Source organism: Ambystoma mexicanum, chromosome 13 (assembly GCF_040938575.1).
Source record: "Ambystoma mexicanum isolate Mex_15411 chromosome 13, UKY_AmexF1_1, whole genome shotgun sequence".
NCBI lineage: Eukaryota > Metazoa > Chordata > Amphibia > Caudata > Ambystomatidae > Ambystoma > Ambystoma mexicanum.
This window is the reverse complement of record NC_090938.1, coordinates 542,346,678-542,367,053: the sequence shown is the minus strand read 5'-3', so window position 1 is coordinate 542,367,053 and position 20,376 is coordinate 542,346,678. Positions and strand designations below refer to the sequence as shown.

General features: G+C 48.9%; 1 protein-coding gene across 2 annotated transcripts in view; it reads right to left on the bottom strand.

Moving 5' to 3' along the window:
• Positions 1–20,376, bottom strand: part of ITGA2B (integrin subunit alpha 2b) — a 462,084-nt gene that overhangs the window by 57,714 nt on the left and 383,994 nt on the right. Inside the window, exons 26-27 of one of the 2 annotated variants that reach the window (XM_069634280.1) lie at positions 20,179–20,316; positions 18,933–19,046 (exon numbers count right to left, since the gene is read on the bottom strand). In XM_069634280.1, the coding sequence (XP_069490381.1) occupies positions 18,933–19,046; positions 20,179–20,316 (252 nt within the window). The remainder of the gene's footprint in view (positions 1–18,932; positions 19,047–20,178; positions 20,317–20,376) is intronic. The other variant, XM_069634281.1, reaches the window with a different exon arrangement.

Here is a 20,376-nt window from a genome sequence, read left to right as displayed (position 1 = left end):
GCAAAACAAAATGGCGGAAAAAGGTAGAGGCAGAGCAAATGTGGGGTAAACTGAAAATGCGATCTTACCAAGAGCAGCAGGTAGACACGGTACTGGGAACCAACAATGAGGGGAGGATGACCAATATGCAGATCAACTCTGGGAAGCTGAGGGATCAGATGGCCACCATTACAGGAGCGCTTGATACCAATATACCAGGTCCCCAGCCTCAGCCTGCATGGACGTGACCTGCCAGCAAAGCACGCAAACACTATTAGGTAGACCTGTCTGAGAGGAAATCTTGCGGCCCATCAGCCGGTCACATGTGTCCATCCTCAGTAAGGTCTTAATTTTCCCGGTTCACTAGCAAGGCAAGATATGAAAGGGGGCAGCAACAGATTCAAGGCAAGAGTGTGGGAGAGATGTCAACAGCAGGGAGATGCATCAAGCGAGTCATAATTGAAGAGAAAGGAGAATTATCAGGCAGAGGACAGAGACGAAGAAGGGAAGGATCAGGTAAAGCGAGGAAACACAAGGCAGTGGACAAATTCGGAGGAGTCATAATGGAGGATGGAAAAGAGTTGAGCCACAAAGAAGATAAGGTCATCTGGGGCAGGGAGAAGTTGGAGAAGGAGGAGGGCCCACCAGAAAGAGGATGTGGATAGATGGCTCCAAGTTAGGAAACCAGCACTTGCCGACCCAATAGGGCCATGGGCTAAACGGGGTGCTGAAAGGGAGGTGGTAAGACAAGTGAGGCTAGTGCTTTGGTGAGGACAAGGTGCAATTGCTAGAGAAGTGGAGAGCCTTGTTGACCAGGAATTTACGAGCCTAAAACCCTAGAAACCCAAAGGGAACTAAAGAAAGAGTGACTGAGTGTAGCCGGGAGCAACATTTCAGTTTTTTATGGGTTAAGCAAATCCACCATGAGCCGAAGTGCTCGTGTAGTTCTCATTCCAGGGAGAGAAACTTTCATGGAGCATAACCACTCTAGGCTGGGAGTGATTGCAGCCTGAAAATCCACCCAGGACAGACAGGGAAGAAAGCAAATGTCATCTGGATGTCCAGCAACTATAGCCCAGGAGAGCCAAGGTTTGCTTGTAACCCAAACAGGAGGCTTCCAGACATTGGGCACCCAAAAGAACTGTGTGTGACTGTATATGATTCCTTCAGGGCAGTCTGGCCCTGAACATAAAGTGTTGCAAATTAGGGAACTTGGTCTGAGGAGCACAGTCTTCTTTAGGGTACGGCTGAAACCACCCTTTCGCTCGTTTGTGTTTTTCCTAGACGACCAGCACTGTTGTTTTGTGGTTCCATTCTGTGCTGTGGAGCTTACCCCCATCCCAGTGTTTTTGTATAATTAACCTACAATATATCTCGACCAATAGTGTTGAGTCTTCTGCTGATCCCTCAGTCCATGACATCCTGAAGAGACAGATGTACCCTGGTGCAGCTCACTGATAACCCCAAGGAGGCAGAAACACATGCCTGGGGGTTCTGTTCATACTAGCATTTGGCCTGGACTGTCCTTTGGGGCAGGATATGCAAATGTTTATTTTCTCTGGTACGACACATGGATATAAAACATGAGTGAGGGCCGCCCGGGTGCAAAACATAATACTGTACTGCCATCTGCTTGGCTGGACTAAGATCCAGCAGCAAGTAAGCCTGATATTAAGATCCTATGGTTTGCAACAATAAAGGTGGAAATGAGAGAATCAGCTGTTTAGATCCCTGCACAATACAATTTTCAGGCAGCATCCAATATCCAAACTAGAATTTGGAGTCCAAATTCTTGAACGAAACATACACGTTTCCGTTGCAGAAAAATTGTGAAAGTGTCCACGTGCAGCTCCACTCGCGGACCCAGGGTGTTCTGCCTTTCTTTGGTCAGAATCTACAGGACTTTATCCATTCATGGACTGGGAGCATAAATCCATCCCTTCACTAACATTGCGGATGGAAATATTAATAATAAAATCGTGAGGTGGGGAGGGCACCACTCTGTGTTTATTAACATTCAGTATATCAACTCCGGTCCACTATAAGATATTATTCCAAGGTGCATGCAGTTTAAACAATATTAGCATAATTGACCTAAAAACATCTGACCTAAAACATTTGATCGAATTCCTTTGACCTTTTTTCAGTCAAATGTAATAAAAAAATATATTTGCTGGTGGGTAAGAGTATAGATTATAGATTAGGTTGAGGGGTAGTGGGAGGTAGCGGGGGTCTGCCCCCGCATTTTAGACCGAAAAAAAAGGTCAAGTAAATGCAATCAAATGTGATTAGGTCAAATGTTTTGGGTCAAATAGACCCAAACCCTCTATTTAACAGTAATTAACAGTGATATAACTGTCGGTTGCTCACAATGTGTATGTAAAAATCATATTCTGGTGGTAAACATAATTCTTTAATCATAATACAGGCAGATGCCAAATGACCAATGCATTTCGGAGCTACGAAGGTCCTTCTTCAGGGCAGGGTCTAGCCTGTACGCAGAACCAAAAAATAAAAACGAAATCTAATCACGTGTAGTCAGTGGAAAGTATGATCTTTAAAAATCACACAAAGTGTTCAGGGATTACCCAAAGAAGCTCGAATGCTGATGCATGTAATAATATTGAAGAATGACCCTTGTTGTTTACAGAATTAAGTCAGCGCGGCCTGCGCACGGATCGCACGGCTGTCTAATTCTGTAGCAAGAACTGTCCCTCTTCGATATGTTGTTTTACTGCATGCATCGGCAATAGAAGCTTCTTTGGGTAATTGCTGAACACTTCCTGTGGTTTTGAAAGATCATACTTTCGGCTGACTACACGTGATTATATTGGTGTTGATTTGGTCTTTTGCGCACAGGCGCTCCATGGTTATTATTAGGTAGAGGGCCCTGTAGTCTTGGTTCTATGAATGCTTAGCGACTTGTCTTTGCAGAATGGCAAACTCGCCCTTGATACCCCACCTTTACTATATAATTTACACTAACTTATCATCTACCTGTTTCTTGTAAAAAAAAAAGCTTCCAACAAACTGCAAAAATGCATTCAGCGAATTTGCCATTCGGCAAAAGTGGGGTATACCGTACGTTTTGCTGGCTTTTCTAGGCTTTGGGCTTTATTCTTCTCCCAGACAGGCTTAATGCCAAACCTGACAAAGTGTGGGTCTGTTTCTGTAGGCAGTGCTGTAAGAGTCCTTATGAGTCCCAATGCAAGGTTATCTCAAAAGTACCCTATAGTATCCCAGAGAGGGTACCCCCTTCTGTGTTAGTTATGTTTCTAGGCTAGTTGCTGGCATTGTCCTCTATATTAAGTGACACTACTGGGTAGGAATCTATTTGACCTTGCTGGATCCTTATTACTCCCCCCTCCATTTCACAAATTGGAGGTTGACTTTGTTTGCCTTGCAGGCCTGTGTGGTCACATGACTATCCCTTGTCCCTCTTTCTATGAGAGGAGGTGGCCATCTTTGACCACTGGATGCCTGTATCCCATGAATGGGGGCTATAGTCAGCCTGAAACCAGTTCTGACTGATATATGCAGATGCCTTGCCTACTGTGGATTTGCTTCCTTTGTACGAGATCCCTTCCAGAGAGCATGGGTGTGTTTGAATGGATAGTCTGCCCCCACTGACCATCCGACTGTTTTAATGATACTTGGTGAGTGATTGGGTACTGTGTTTAATGACTGCCTCCTGAGGGTGATACACAGAACCTTTTACCCAATCACCTTGTCTACTTCTGGAACTCTGTACCTGCACCCCTGGAAGGCTTGCTCGAGGAGGGGCCACAGCTTTGCATCAGCATCCTTTGAAGCTCCACCAAATCCAGAGGTGAAGCTCTTCCTCTTCAGAATGCAGAAGGAACCAACTGTGGTGCTCCTTCTCCTTGATTCAGTGGGGACAACCGAATAACAATTCCTGCTTAGAGGCCTCATCTCTCTGAATCGCCTGACGGTGCTTGCATCACCTGATTCAGAAGTGCAAGACTTTTCGCTGCTAGGAACCTGAGGGCTCTTCATGCCAAATCTCCCAGAAAATCAGGCAAGCTCCCTGGTTCCATCTCTCTGATGTGGGAAGCTCCAGGTGCCAGTGCTGCCCTTGATCCTGTCCCGCACTGCTGAACTCACCTCCTGGTCTTTCTTCTGTAGCTGGCTCCTCTTCGATGTGACTTCACCAAAAAAAATGTCAGTCATTGTTTTTCCTTGGGGTGTTCTAAGCCCACCTCAGCCTCAGAATCCAAATCCCGTGCTCGAGGTGATTCCTAGATTCCAGCAATTCACTGGTGTGTGGTTGCTAGAATCTGCAGTGGTCTCCAAACAATGTGTACAGTGACCACCTTTGAAGCCACAAATTTCTTGTTGTTGAATTGCTTTTTGGACCCAAGTTACTGCTCTCCTGAGTCTCTGGTGCTACTGATGAGTCCTTTTTTTCTTGAATCTTCTTCTCTGGGCCTCCCCCTCATCACCAAGAGTCTTGTGCGGATTAACCTCCACCGGAACACCGGAAACTGCTCCTTTGGATTTTTTTCGCAGTAGGCAACTTCCACAAAATCCTGCCCAAATCTGCACAACTGGTCTCCCTTGGTCTCTTGCCAAGCTTTATTGCCTAGCTAGAAAACGTGTTTTACTTACCTGTGATTATATTTCCCCTTCCAGGAAATAATATTTACTCAACTGTTAAGAACTCTTTTGAAACAGTTGTTCTTACCTGTTAGAGTGTTGCCTTTATTTTACAAAGTTTACTTACTGTAAGTGTAGTGAATTATCTTGTGCCTTTTCTTATATAAAGATTTATGTTTTTATTTACTGTGTGGATAATACCTTGTTTGGTATTTGTGTACTGTACCTGTTAACCTCCCCGCTCCACCTCGTAAGAGTTTGGACTGGGTTGCTCTGCCACACTACCACCTAAAGACCCTGACCACAGGGCCTAAGGAAAATCTGCCTAATGGTTAGTTCCTATATGCTCCTCCTCCCGATTGTTAATTCCCATATGCTACTCTTCTCAATGGTTAATTCTTATTCAATATGTTCCTAGTATTGCTGTTCCAATATGCTGCTCCTCTCTCTGGTCCATTCCCATATGGTGCTCTTCTCTATCATTGTTTACTTAAATGTATTCAAATGTTTTGTTCACCACTGGCTCTACCCACAGGGTCTCGGAGTGCTTTACAAGGTGCAAAGGTTGAAAAGTTGGGAGCCGAAACAGAATTTACCAAATGTTTTCCGGATAGGATAGAAAGATTAGGATAGGCAAGTGGTAGCAAGGAAAATGGAGGGGTGGGTTTATGCGTGTGAAACAGGTATATTTTGAGGCTTTTTCTCAAAGTTGTGATGAAGGGTGCAGTGTGGATGCAAAGAGGTAGGGTGTTCCATGCCCTGAGTGTCCAGTGGGTAAATGCTTGTTTTTGTGTGCATGTAGCTTGCAGAGTGGAATGAGTAGGAGATGCTGGCTTGCTTGTCTAGTGTTTGTGTGGGGGGATGGGTTTGAGATTGTCGTGAAGGCAAGATGGGGTTTTGTGGTGGATGGCCCTGAAAACAATGCAGAGTCCTTTGAAGGCAATTCTTTGGGGTACGGGAGCCAGTGGATCTGGGCAATAGCTGGAATGATGGGTGAAAGTTTGGGTAAGTGTAGAATGAGTCTGGCTGCTGCATTTTGTATGGCTTGCAGGGGTCAAGTACTGCTGAGGAGTCCAGTGAGGAGAGCATTGCCAAAGTCCAGCTTGGAGAGAACTAGTGCTTGGACTGCGGTGCAGAAGACATCAGGAGGTAGGTTGTGTCTGATCTTACGTAGGAGGTGTAGATATAGATTGTATGTTTTTGGTGACAGCAGCTATGTGGTGTGTGATGGAAAGGTGGGATATGTGTGGGTTGTCGATGATTCGGGAGGTGAGTTCTGGTTTGTGTTTGGGGGAAGATGAGGAGGTATTCTGTTTTGGAAGGGTTGAGTTTGAGCAAGTGCGGGGCCATCCAGTTGGTGACGGTGGAGAGAAAGCTTTTTGAGGATTTAGCCTTGTGAGGGGGATGAGATTTGGAAGTATATTTGTGTGTGGTCTGCACATTGGTGGAAATTGATGTTGTGTTTGTTAAGGATCTCTTCCAAGGGAGTCCACACATAGATTGTGACTGGGGTGTGGTCACATCTTGACTAGGGTGTGGTTGGATTGAAAAAGAAGGAATAGAGATAAAGTGTGCCCTGTTAGTAAGGAAAGAGGTGAACCAATCGAGGATGGTTCCTGAGAGTTTCTTCCTGTGGCATAGGATGTTGAGAAGAATTGTGTGGTCGAGGGTGTCGAAAAGCTGCACATGAGAAGTGCTGTGTGTCCTTTGTCAGTGATGTTGTGGAGGTCATCGAGGATGCACAGTGTAACAGTGTCAGTGCTGTGTCCAGCTCAAAAGCAAGATTGGAAAGGAAGGGTTGAGTATGTTGTTTGTGGTGAAGTGTTGTTGCAGTTGGGTCGTAACAAAGCATTCCATGATCCTGGCTAGGTATGGCAGGATTGTGATGGGGCAGTCATTTTCGTGGAGTAGAGGCTTGAAAGATGGAGTTTTGAGGAGGTGTGAGATTTGTCCAGTTTTGAGTGCAGAGGGGACACTACCATGTGAGAAACAGGAGTTGATGCTGAGCCAGTGAGGGGCAAGGTTGGTGATACAATTGGATGCAGCTTGAGGGGGGCATACATCATCCAGAAAGTGTGCAGCTTTTGTTTTGGAAGTAAGGGGTGATGTGTGGATGGGGTGTAAGGAGGTCCATGTGTTGGAATGCTTGGGAGCAGGGGTGGGAGTGGGAGAGCAGTGGGGCGGGCTTGCCTGATAGTGTGTATATTGGAGTTGAAGTAGTCAAGGGGCAGTTGCATACTGTAGTAGATCGGGATGTGGAAAGTGTGGATGGCGGTTTGGAGAGAGTTATGACAATGTCAACCGTTTCTGTGTATGATTAGTGGTGGATTCGAGTTCTTGGAGGCAATGGGTGGCTTTGGCATTGCGTATGGCTGTTTTGTATTTGTCGCAGCAGTTTTTGAGTAGTGTACTGGTGGTGAGGTCTGAGTTATTTTGCCAGGCTCGTTCTAGGCATCTGGCTTCCTGCTTGATAGAGGGGAAGGACCAATCGAACCATGGTTTATGGTAGTTACTGCTGGGTTTATGTGATTTGAGGGGGCAATTTTGTTGCGTGCCTGTGTGATGATGGTGTTGTTCAGAACAGTAGGGCGATATGCGTGTGGGGAGGAAGGGGCATTATGAGTGGTGCTAAGTTTCAGGAACCGCACTGACACTCGCCCTGCATGGTGTCACTGGTGGTTGCCATAGAAACACAGGCACTGTGCCTGTCTGAGGCGACGTACGATTCACATTCTGCATACGGCTGTACACACATTGCGTGACCGCCCACGAATGCTGCTGACATAGGCATTTCTCAACAACCGTCCCCAGTACTGTATTCAGAAATAAATACAGTCCTCGCAAACGCATCAGTGCATCCTATTGAAGTAAGTGTGCTTTTTTGTATCTAACTTTCTCATTGTTGGAACCGCCGTGTTTTTGAATCCTGTTATTCCCTTGCTGACTACTCTTCTGGAATATTCCTTGTGTTTGACGCTGGCTCGTGTGTGATCTTATTGGTAACAAACCCTTGCTTCCACGTTTTCTGACTTGCTTCTGGATGCCCCCTGATGTGTATTACCTGTTCCCTCTTTCATGCCCCTTTCTTAGTTGTTTGGCTCCCTCTTATATAGTGCAGACTTATTTTTTGATTACCCAGGCATTTCAGTGGAACTTTATTGATGCTCTGATGTTACTGGCTCCATTGTGAAGGCTCTCCCACAGCTGCATCCTTGTGCCGTCCGGGTTACGGTCCTTCTAACCCCACTAATTCCTTCCTTCTCCCCTGCCCTGTACCTCCTTTGGAACTACCTACTTCTACAAACCTGGGATTTTTTGGCACAGCTTGATTCTCTAATCTACTCTGCATTCTTTTTTTTTAAACACTTTTTTATTTTTTCTCAAACAACTCTCCAAACATTACAACCATTTAGGACATTCACAATCAATATTAAAGCGTTCCATTATTAAATGCACTTTGCTGTCCTCCCCCTTTCCCCCATCAACTTGAGCTGTTCCACCAGTGTCATCCTCCTGAGCTTCCTCGTGTATCTCTGACTTCATCTCATCCATCTCCTCTGCTTCACCCTCGATCTGGTGGGGGTTTACCATTGAAGCCACCAGTTGTCTCCAGGCCATCAGGGAACCTACCTCCTCCACCCCTCCTCTAGTGGCTGCTTCATACCAGGCCACTGATTCTGCTTCTGCCTACTTCAGGAGGTCCACCCACCATATCTCCAGTGTGGGCCGGTGGGCTGCCTTCCAGCCCATTGCAATTCTGCGCTTAGCCAGAATATAAGCCAGATCCCTCATCTTGCTAATATGCTTTAGGTTACGGGGCCTGGGAAAGCCCCCGAGCATGCATGCCCAAGCAGATCCAACGTCAAGCACCATCCCACCGCTAGCCAGTCTCTTTTTCAATTCTATCCAGAATCTGCTCACCTCCGGGCAGGCCCAGAACATATGCAGCAGCCCAGCCTCCTCCTCCCCACACCTGGGACATTTCTGTACAGCTGAGCCCCCAAACCTAGCTATTCTGCCGGGGGTCAGGTATGCCCTATGGGTGACGTATAAATGGATCTGCTGAAGTCTCGCATTCCGGGACACCTTCTTGTGGTACCTCTGGGCTCTGTCCCATTGGCCGTCTGTCATGGGTTCCCCCACCTCCCAATCATGCCTTAGCTGGAGCAGCTCCCTCCCGCCTTCGTGCCCAGTAACTCATATATCCGGGATATTTCGTGCCCGCCCTCCGAGACATCGTACATCATTTCTATGGTGGCGTCAGGTTGTTCTGCAAGTACTGTTTTGGGCCACCTTTCCCTCACCCGTTTCATAAGTCTAGTGTACGTTATATGTTGGCCTTTATGCACCCCGGTCTCCTCCATCAAGCTCTGGAACCCTCCTGCCATATATCACCCAGGCTGGCCAGGCCCACCAGTTCCCAGTATCTGCGGACCCCTTTTATCAACTGGGAATCTCCCCCACATAGTACCACCAATGGGACCTGTTGAGAGAGCGGGTCCGGGTCACCCACAGTTTGTCACGCTCTGCGCCAGACCTCCCAGCCCAGCACCAGCAACCTTCCCCTCCCCGCCACCTTCGCCCTGGGCAACCACACTGTCTCCCTAAGGAAATACGGGGCCAGGTCTCCCCGCAAAAGCCTGGCTTCTGCCGACTCATTTTCCGACAACCACCTGGCCACGTATAGTAGCTGTCCCGCCAGATAATACAATTCAAAGTTCAGCAGGTTGATGCCCCCCTTTTCACACAGGTTTTGTAATTTCCAGAGGGCTACCCTGTTCTTGTAGTTGTGCCAAATGATGCCCCTGCACATGCCATGAAGTTTAACAAAAAAGCGTTTAGAAATCAGATACGGGACATTCACGAAAAAGTGTAGCAGTCTGGGCAACACAACCATCTTAAGCAAAGCTGCTCTTCCCATCATCGCCAGGGGCAATCTAGACCAGAACACCATACTGTTTCTGATGCCTTCTCCGTGTTGTGTTTGTGCTCTGCCTCTATGCTGTGGTATATATTTATGCCGAGGTATCGGAACGTCTCGGTCTGCCAGGGTATCTGCAGGATGGGCAACTCATCTGGTGGGATGCCCCTCTATCTCCCCAAGGGGAACCCGCTGGACTTCCCCGGGTTTACCGATATGCCCGAGAGGGTGGCATAGCGATCCATCACCTCCAGGACATATTGCAGGTTCTCTTCCGGGAAGCGCAGGTAGAGGAGCATGTCATCAGCATACAACGATATCAAATGTGTCCCTCCTACCGTTTGGATCCCCACCTCTCCATATTGTTGCCTAAGGCAAACTGCCAACTTCTCCAGCGCTAGGATATATAATATGGGCGACCATGGGCATCCCTGTCTGGTCCCTCTACTGAGTTGCCATTTGTCTGAGATCATAGTGCCTGTTTTGACCCTAGCGATTGGGGAACTGTATAACATCTTGACCCATCTCATGTACCCCGGTCCCATCCGAATCCTCTCAGGGTCGCCATCAACCATGGCCACCTAACTGAATCGAAGGCCTTGACCGCACCCAATGACACAATGGCCAGTTCGCCCAGGTCATTCTCTGTTTGGTCAATGATATGGTGTAGCCTCCTATGTTTGTCAGTGATGTTTCCGCCGAGGACGTAACCTGTTTGGTCTTGGTGTATCAGTTTGCCAATCACTAGCTTGAGCCTATTGGCGAGCACCGCTGTGAGTATTTTGCTATCCTGGTTGAGCACCGATAAGGGCCTATACGACCCACAGTTCGATTCCGGCTTGCCTGGTTTCAAGAGCGGGATGATCACCGCTTCTCGCAAGGTCTCTGGCAACTCCTCCCTTCCGTAGGCCTCGTTGAACATGGCCAGAAGCGGCTGGAGCAGCTCCTGCCTGTACGCTTTGTAAAATTCGCTAGGCAGTCCATCTGACCCAGGCACCTTAGACGTGGGCAGATGCTGGATCACTGCGTCCAGTTCTTCCACGGTGATTGAGGCCTCTAGGCTTGCTCGTTCCAGGTCATCTAGGGTAGGCAGGCCCATATCCTCTAGTGTTTCCGAAATTTCTTTGCCCATGTCTCTGCCTGTATCCTCGTACAAGCGTTTATAATACCTGAGAACTCTTCATTCACGCCGTCCTGGGTATCATAAATGTTGTCATCTTCCCCCCTAATAACTCTAATCACTGACCGGGGTGTCTCGTTTTCATATAACCAGGCCAGCAATCTTCCCGGTTTGTCCACACCCGCATGTTGCCTCTCCACGTATTTCTTATAATTCAACTTGCATAGTCTGTCCCAGAGCTCTCTGCTAGCCCCCTGCAACTCCCTCATTCTTATCCCATCTTCCCGGGAGGTCCCCCCTTTACGCATCAAATCCTCTAGCTCCCTTTCCGTATCCTGTAACTCCCGTTCAATACCCCCTTGGAGCCCCCTGGATTAAGATATGGCAACCCCTCGCACCACCACTTTGAATGCCTCCCATACCGTTCCTACTGATTGCACACTACCAGTGTTGATGTCAAAGTATTCCGTGATGGCCTCCCTTAGGTGCTCCCGGAATCCTGAGTCCTGTAGAGCCTCGGCTCTAAGCCTCCACGTCGGGATACGCGCCCTGGGGGGGGTGGTATCGCCATTCCAGGACCAGGGGGGAATGGTCCGAGATCACCCTGGCCTTATATTCTGCTCCCACCATTTCTCCCGCTACCTCCTCGGGAGCGAACACATAATCCAATCTGGTGTGCAGATCGTGCGGCGCTGCGTAATGCAAATACTGCCTGTCTATCGGGTGCAACCTCCTCCATACATCCACCAGTTTAAGGTCAGCTTACCATCTGACCTATCCACCCTGGGGTTCAGGGTGCAATTGAAATCACCCCCCATAGTATCGCTCCACCCAACAGGGGGCAGATCTTTCCATATAAAGACCTAAAATAAGCCGCTGTGTCCTGGTTAGGGGCATATAGGTTTATAATGTTCACTTCTCGATTCTCCAGGAGCCCCTCTGCCACCACCATTCTCCCCTCCGGGTCCACAATGGACATAAGCATCTGAAACGGCACATGCGGTGCCACCCATATGACAACTCCTCTCGCGTATGCTGAGTATGTGGCTCCCATGACGCTTCCCTTCCATTTCCTCTTAACCACCTCCAGTTTTTCATTAGTGAGGTGGGTTTCCTGTAACAAAGCAATGTCGACTCTCATCCTTCTGAGGTACATCATCAGTTTATTCTGTTTAAGGTAATTACTGAGGCCCTGCACATTCCAGGTCACCACCCTGAGATTACCCGACGCCATGGACATGGTATCCTGCCTCTCCTCTTAGCTTCCCCTTCAGCTCCCGATAACACTGAGTCTGGCTCCTTACCCTCCCAACTCCAACAGCCTCCCCTCCCCTCCCTTCCCCAACTACACCCCACTGCACACAACCCTTCCCTTCTCCCCTGCCCACTCCACCCCAACAAATGCCCAGCTCCATCCCTGGATCTCAGGCCCACCCGCGTCTGGTCCCTCCTCGAAATACTGAGGGCTAGATCCCCGCGTGGTGTCACCAAGCTACTGGTGACCTAACCAAGCTTAATGCTATGGGTGTTCTAGGGTTGCCTCCCGGGAGCTCCCGCTCACCCAGTTAGACTTATTCAGTTCAAACGGATCTTGCAAGCATGTACTTCCCAAACAACACATCCCTTATAAACCTTGCTTAATGCTATAGTCTAGTCCCAGTGTCTTGCGCTATGTCACCCTGGGTGCCACGGCCGTGTAATACTTATCTTCTTCAGCTCCCGTCTGGATACCCGACTCCTGGGGGCGGCTCTGCATATCCAGCCACCCCATGGCATTCTCTGGGGTTTCAAAAAACAGAGTTTTGTTCCTGTGAAACACCTTCAGCTTAGCCAGGTAAAGCAGCATGTTCTTGTGGCCTGTTTCCCTCAGTCTCCTCTTCACTGCTCCGAAGTTCATTTTGCTGCGCTGCACCTGCAAGGTGTAGTCTGGGTATGTGGTTATTTTCGCTGGCCCCCTTTTGATCGTTCCACCTTTCTGGAAAAATTCAAGTATTTTCTCACGATCTCAGTAATTCAGGATCTTCGCAATCACTGGTCTGGGAGGGGTTCCAGGAGGAGGCCTCCTCGTCAGCGCCCTGTGCACCCTCTCGACAGCAAACCCTTGGGTCAGCACCCCTCCAGTTATTTCCTGCAGCAACATGGTTTCCACTTATTCCGTAGGATTAGGCCCTTCAATTCCTTCTGGCAATCCAACGATGCAGATGTTAATACGTCTGGAGCGACCTTCTGCTTCTTCCGCTCTGCTCTCGAGGTTGCCCATCCGCTGCACTAGGGCATGAAGTTCCGATTTGTGGGCGGCGCAATCCGCCGTGTTCGGGGCCATCTCCTTTTCCAGATCCCCGGTGCGCTCCGTCAATGTTCTCACGTCTTGTCTAAGGAGGTTTACCTCCTCCTGGACCGCGCCGACCTTAAGATCCAGTGCCACCTTCAATTTGTTCATGGCCAGCCCCAGTTTAGTCTCCCAAGCAACTTTCAGGTCCGCAATCAGAGCAAGTACCTCCTGGATTGTGCCCGGAGCCTCTGCAGTCCTGGTGGTAGTTTTGTCCTTACTCCTGGCCCCTTCAGCACCCGGCGATGTCTTGCCGTAATCATCTAGCGTAGGCTGCTTGCTCTTCAGTCTCACAGTTTTGTTAGCCATCGTGCCGCACCAACTAGGTGTGTACAGCCCTGCCACTTCTCACTAGAAGGTCTGCATTTTGTTGGGCCGTTCTTGGTGTATAGTGCCCACTCCGACTGTGTGGGAGGTGTGTGCCAACTTCCTGCTGCGCTCCTGGAATGGGCTGTGTCCTCCCACGTACTAGGTCTAGCTCAGTGTTATTTCACAGGCCTACGCTGCGCTTCCCTCAGACACTGGTAATCAGAAGCGTTCACTTGCTCCCCACCCTACTGCTGCATGCCCTGACAGGACCCCACAGCTACTGGGCCCGCAGTAGCATCACCGACGCCTCTTCCGGAGCCTGCCTTGGCACAGACTGCCTTCAGTGTGCTCTCTGAAGCTCTGCGTATGTCACAGGATAAACTGCTTTGGTCTGCTTTGTGGTATTGATGGCGGGGTCCTTCAGGACCGGGACCCTGTCCAGGTGGCTCGGTGTCCCCACCTTCTCCTGGCTGTTTGTATAAATGTCTCTGACCCCGGCACAACCCTCTCAACTGCTCATGGCCGTGGATGCCGCCTTATTTATGGGGCCCGTGCTCGCACCCGCATTCCAAGACTGAATGCGCCTCCTCTTGTCCACGTGCAGTGCCGCCACGGGGCCCAGCTGCGCGCCACCCGTGGGGCACTCCGACCATCAAGTGGAGCCCCCAGTGTCTGGAGAGACCTTGACCACAGGCCTCCCTACTTCGTTCCTCATTGTGCTTGGTCGTGGCCAATCAGGGCACCCACCGGGGCCAGCAGAGTCTCGGCCCCCCACTCGCGGCCGCCCCAGACCGCCTCCGGCAATCCGATCCCGCGGGAGCCGGTTCTTTTTGCCTTGTCTGGCCCCTCCGGCTCCAACACCGTGGGGGCTTCCGCTCTGCCTGGCACCATGGGAACCAACCGCACAGCTCGGGGAGTGCAGTGCAAGCCCCCCGCCACACTGTGTGTAGTGGCGGTGACGCAGCCAAGGGCGCCCCACTTCCACCCTCCGCTGCATCCCACAAGCGGAGCAGTCAGGGGCCACCTGCCACTTCCGTCCCCGTCTCGGGACCCGGTATCCTTCACGTGGTCCGACGGGCCCCTTCCAACCGGGTCTCAATGTAGTTCGCGGGCCAAGTTCCACACAACTCCTGAAGCCGCTGCGGGCTTATTCAGGGCTCCATCCACCTCCGTGCGCGGCCACGACACTGCGGTCAGTTTACGACCCTTTGTCTGTGGTCCGCCATTTTGGCCGTCTCCCGATCTCGGGTGCCTGGCTTTATTCTCGTGGCCGCGGCTCCCCCTATTTGCAGCAGATCAGCCTCGCTCTGCAATCAAAATGTGCACCGGACCTTCATATGTCCCAGGGTGTGCTGCGTGTATGCTTTTTCACCCGCAATCGTCATTTACTTCAAGGATCGGTGGCGAATCCGCGTGAGCTCCCAAAGAGCACGTCCCTTTACGTAGCCATCAAGCCATGCCCCCCCTACTCTGCATTCTTCACTGGCCCATTGCTACATACTTGCTGGCTACAAACCCTTACTGGAATCCTTAGGTGAGTACCCACGTAATCTTGTATCATTGATATTCAGGGTCCATACATACTGCTAACACCACCCGTCCTTTTTGAGATAAAGAACCGGGCATCCAAGCTTGAGATCACCAGAAGTACCCTTAGTGGATTCCTGTGGTGGTCCAGAACGTTTAGGTGGGGTTCTCTCTTTACTATGTGCAATCTTCCTGAGTTGCTTCAGATATCATAATAGTGTCTATTTTCTTTCACAGCTTGACGATACCTTGGTGGTCCTTATCGCCCTTCCATTTGAACTTAAGACTCCCCAGTACTATTTTAGTATTGGGAATCTCTGTTTCAAGGGGAAGGTCTCCCTCGATTGAGAAGACCGTTTATTGGGTTTGTTACTAATTCCCAGAGACCCACCGATTTTGACACTAAAGATGTGTTGCCAATGTGTTTGGTTTGTCTGGCTGGGGGCCGAAGGGTGATGTGTGGTAGGTGGGCAGATCGTGTGGGGGTAGAGTGAGCATGAAGGGGATAGTAAAGTGGTCAGATCACAACACCCAGATTCAATTTTCCAAGGAGACATAATTTTTGCTTGAAATGAAAAGGTCCAGGGTGTTGCGAGCTGTGTGGGGATGTAAGGTGATGAGTTGTGTGAGGTCCTAGGGGGTGAGCGGAGTGAGGATTCTCTTCGTTATGGGCTCTGCTGTCTGAATGGGAACTACCAAGGCTGAAGTCGCCAAGGTGGATATTGATGCAGGGGGAGATGTGCTTGTTAGTTGTGAAGTTAATCCAGTCGGTGTGGAAGTTGGGATTGTGTGTTGGGGAAGTGGTAAATGAGGTGGAGAAAGCAGGTTTTGGGTGTTATGGAGTGGAGTAAGGGAGAGGCAGTGCTTCAAAGGATGTGTTTGAGGGGTTGCTAATTGTGAGTGACTCTTTATATATGATGGCAATGCAACAACCTTGCTTGTGTGGACGTCTCTGTGGTGGATGAGATAGTGTGACGGAAGGTTGTCATGGGTATTAGGTGTCCGGTGCGGTTTGAGAGATGTTTCTGTAAGGAATATATCCAAGGAGCATGTGCTAATGAGTTCATTGATTTGATGTTTGTGAGCAGGTGCAGAGTGGCAGTTGAGAAGAATACAGCTGTATGCAAATAGTTGTTTTAGTGGAGGGCTGTGGTGAAGTTTGATTCAATTTTGGTTGTGTGCTTTGTATGAGGCATGTTTTCTGACAACCGGTGGCAAATAGGGGCTAATACGGAACAAAGAATGAAAAAGGAAAAAGATAATTGCAACAACCCTTAGCTCTGTCAACCCTTTGCCCTGGACGCCCTAAGTGTAGCCCCTGACTTATTTTTCCTGGCCTGGGTGAGCACTTACTCCAGGCCAGGAACAGACCTATTGGTACCACCCCACCATCCCAGGCCAGCTGCTCTTGTGGAGTGCCGAGCAAACTGCAAATAGAACTGATGTTAGTTCAGGAGATGAGCCACAATGAATAAGGCACAGTACATTGGAGGAGAGTTTTGATGCCCAATTGAGCTTTTATATAAAAGAAAGTGCAATCCTTAGACTTATCAAATTCCTTCAACACAACCTGCCCCATCTATTTACTCATCCCAAGTTTGATGATGCATTAATATAGGTAGGAGATACCCATTGCTCAAACCCCTATGCATATTAAACTTAAGCAGGTTATCCATTACTTCAGCCTAGACATCCATCTTATTACATTCCCTTATATAATCCACATGTACTTTTCCATTGCAACACTTTAAGTAACATTGGCAGCTGTAGTCTGCCCTTATTAACTAATCCATAGTCCTCATTAGTCAGTCCAAATCAAAGTCAGTAAATTACAGTACCTTCTGCTGGTGCCATCCCTGCCCTTCTGCACACATGACCACAAGCCTCCGCTCTGCCGCGGGTGTCTTTCACAGGGCATATGGTTGGCTTTGGCAGCTCTGTGTCCTGGTTGGGCTTGGGAAGCCCTGGTAAACATATGGACTATTGAAAGCCTGCTTTCCTTCATGATGGTGCGCACATGCAAATTCCTCCCATAGGGCTTTGGGAGCCCTTGCATTTATATTGGGCTTTGGGAGCCCTTGAATCCATGTTGGGGCTTACAAGCCCATATTTCCTCCATGGCAGTGAAAATGCTGAGTAAAACACTACTGTTAATTTGGGTTTATGAGCCCATTGATAGAAGGTGCAGGGTTAAATTTCCTCCATGACGGTGTGTACACACTGTTCTAGGGCTGAGAGCCCCCTGTTTATTTTTCCTCTGTGGCAGTGTTGTTATTTTAATATGGCTCTGGTATGTATACATGTTTTTTGGGGTTTATGTGCCCAGACTGCACTGCACTGCCTGCTGGCGGCACAGCAGTTAATGCTTCTTTGTTTTCCTTCATGGCAGTGAATTCCCAGGCAGGGAAAAGTCCTTGTTGGACTCCGCCCTGGCCCACCCACCTGGGGGGAGTCAGCGCCCAGCCGGCGCACATTGCGCTGAGCATCGGTCACACTTGACATTGTGACTGGGACTCCAGGTAAGTTCTGCTGCTTCTCCGCTCTCCCCGTCTGGCCCTGGGAGAAATGGATTCTGCGCAGGCCCCGCGGTGGTGCTGGAAGACTCCTCTTCTTCCCGCTTGCCCAGGTAGGCCACCGGGCGGGTCTATGCCTCTCAGGACACGCTTTGGCTCGGGGTCTGCATGCACACGCGGCCCTGGGCACAGGCGTTTGTCTTCACCCGGGCCATACGGCACACAGGGCCTGGGACTTAGCTTCATGCCAGGCTACAGCTCGCAGGCACAGCCCTGCTCAACCCTATCAAAGGGCCTTGGGGGCTGCGTCCCCCCAGGGAAGACAGTTCTTTCTTTTCCTTTCTGTCTTTTTCATTGCCTTTCTTTTTCCTGGCTCTCCTTTCAACTGTCACTTCCAACTGATCTTCTTTTTCTCCCATTTGAGTCCAGTCCATGTCTCTCTTGGTTGGCAGGGGAGACCTGCCATTGTCCTTCAGCCTCAAGGTTCCATGTGTCCCCCATGGTGGGGAACATGGTACAGTCAGGTAAATCACTATGTAAAACACATGCACATTTAATGAAAGCTTTAAACAAACTCCTAAGGTGTCTTGTCTTTATTTATTTGTGTAGTTCTACACTTTTCATATACGCATAACCCCCTAGCTAACAGGGCCCATGTGGGCCGGGCGTTACATAAGGAAATCACTTAAATTCCTAAAGTAACCTAGAAGTACTTCATCAGAAAAGAGATATAAACAGGAAACATGAAACCATTCTTCCTTTGACAGTAAAAGAAGCAGCTGCAGGGTCATAGGATGCTGATAAGCAGCTGGACAGAGAACTGACTGCAAGGGGAGCTGCAAAAAGGCAATCCCTAGGGAAAGGGGTCAGAGGGTGTCGGATCTACCCTACCTTACGCTCTTAACTGGAGGCCCGGGACAGGACGCCTCAAAGTGAGTTTCTGGATAAAGCTTGTCCAGGATCATGTGATCAGCCTGTAGATCGACCCTTGGTGGTTTCTATATGTCCCTTGCCCTCTGCAGACAGCCCCAGGCAGTTGGAATAAGTGGCTCTGGTGATGTGGTGTTGAACTCTGTGTTCCTCTCCGTCCATTTGAAGCCCATTCTTAGGATGGATTACTGCTCACTTGACCCTTCTCTGAAGGGTTGCATCTCATATGGTCGTACTTTCAGTGCTCCTCACTGGGATTTGTTTTAATATGCCCCTTTGCTATCGTTAATCCCCATATGCTCGTCTTCTCAATGGGGAGTCCGCGCAATAGTCTCCCTACCACTAGTTCCCATATACTCTTTCTTGTCTTGGTTAGTTTCCATATGCTACTTCCCAGTATGATTCAATTGCATACATTGGGATGCTCATTATGTGAGTTGGTTCCTACGTGCTGCTCCAATTTAAGGTTAGCTCTCCTCTACTGGTCCCCTCTATGGTTAGAAGTCCATGGTTCCACTCCCTGCTGAGAACTTCCATGTGTTCCACCTTTCTATGTTTGGGTCTAGAATGCTCCACATCTCTAAGGAAAGTCCTATTATCCTCCTCCTCCCTTTATGGTTATTTTTGACATCTTCCTCTTTCTATACGCGAATTTCCCTCTTGTACTGGAATCCCTATTTGTCTTACCTTTATGAAGCTGTCTACCCAGAGGATGGAATGGATTTTCACAGACACTCGCTGGCCCTTCTCCAGACTCTTCAGTGAGCAGAGGATGCTTGTACATTCAGCGCTGCTGCAATTCTGAACAAAAACGCAAAACAGGTTAGTCTTCTGTCAATGAAAGCTTTCTTTAAAGCCCACATTGTTGTTTAATTGCTTGTTATTGCATCTATCCATCTTACTCACTTGCTGCAAGATGTTTCATGGTTTGCTATGCACAGTTCTCTTCCAGGGTCACCTGGAATGTGGAGTGCCTCAAGATGACCACTCTTACCCCTGACGTTCCATCTTTATATGTGTCCTTGGTGCAATCTCTTGTGGTCCAAAGGACTGGGTTTCCATTTCTACATGGATAACAGCCAGGCTTTCCTCATGCCTCGCATTTACAGAAACATCATCAGTTGGAACAATTCAATAATGCTCGGCCTCAGTAGGTAGCTTAAAGGTTGAGCGCTTAGCAATGTAAGAGGCCCAGATTGCCTTTATAAAATCTACATTGCACCACACTCATTAACTGTAGTAATAGCTTAACCACAGAAAAAGTAGAACAATGACCAGTTGTCCTTTCATGCATTCATAGATTCTTGCTGCGGCCATGCCTTGATTTTTTGGCTACACTTGTGACTGCAAAATAAACCTTACATCTCTAAGTCTTATCACCACAAATTGATTCAGCTTCAATTATTCTTACATCAACGCCAGCCTACCTAATCAAGAAGCAGCAAGTGTAAGCAAAAGCAGCTCCCAGTCCGACTGTGGAGAAAAGTTCTGGTCAAATATAGTGTGTGAAAGTCTTATTTAGCCCATACAGGGTCCTGGTTAGAGGACTGGCAATGTTCAAGACTGTGGGCTTGGGCATGACCTGCCCTGTGGATCATGCAGCACGCTATCTGAGATCATTATATCCTTCCAACTCTGAGCAGCCCACCTGGACACATTATCACTTTTGGTGGGAGGCGCACATTCGCAGTTAAGGGCCCCAACATTTGGGATAAGTTATATGACTCTTAAGATGGGCACCTTTGCTTCTACGCTTTAGGAGCCTGCTCGGTGTCTGGTTCCTTAGGACTTGATCTTCGCCATGCTTGTTAATGATGTAAGTGTTGGCAGAATGGTGCATGGAGGCTTCACAGATTTGTCCCCTATGAAACTCAAATTGATATATACTTCTTTTGTTCCACTCCTCATTCTGTTAGCAACAGTATTTACTTACAAGCAGTGTGGGTTCTTTCCGAAGGTCTGGTTTTGTCTCTTCGTCATGCACAGTGTCTTTTTCCTCCCTTCGCTCCCTCTTGTGATCGATTCGCATACCCCTATTGGTGTCAGCTATGCTGGACTGTTCGGTTTCCAGCTGAAATTAAAAAAAGGCTGCAACTCGTGAGGGCGGTCAGGAATAGCAAGTCGTGGCCTA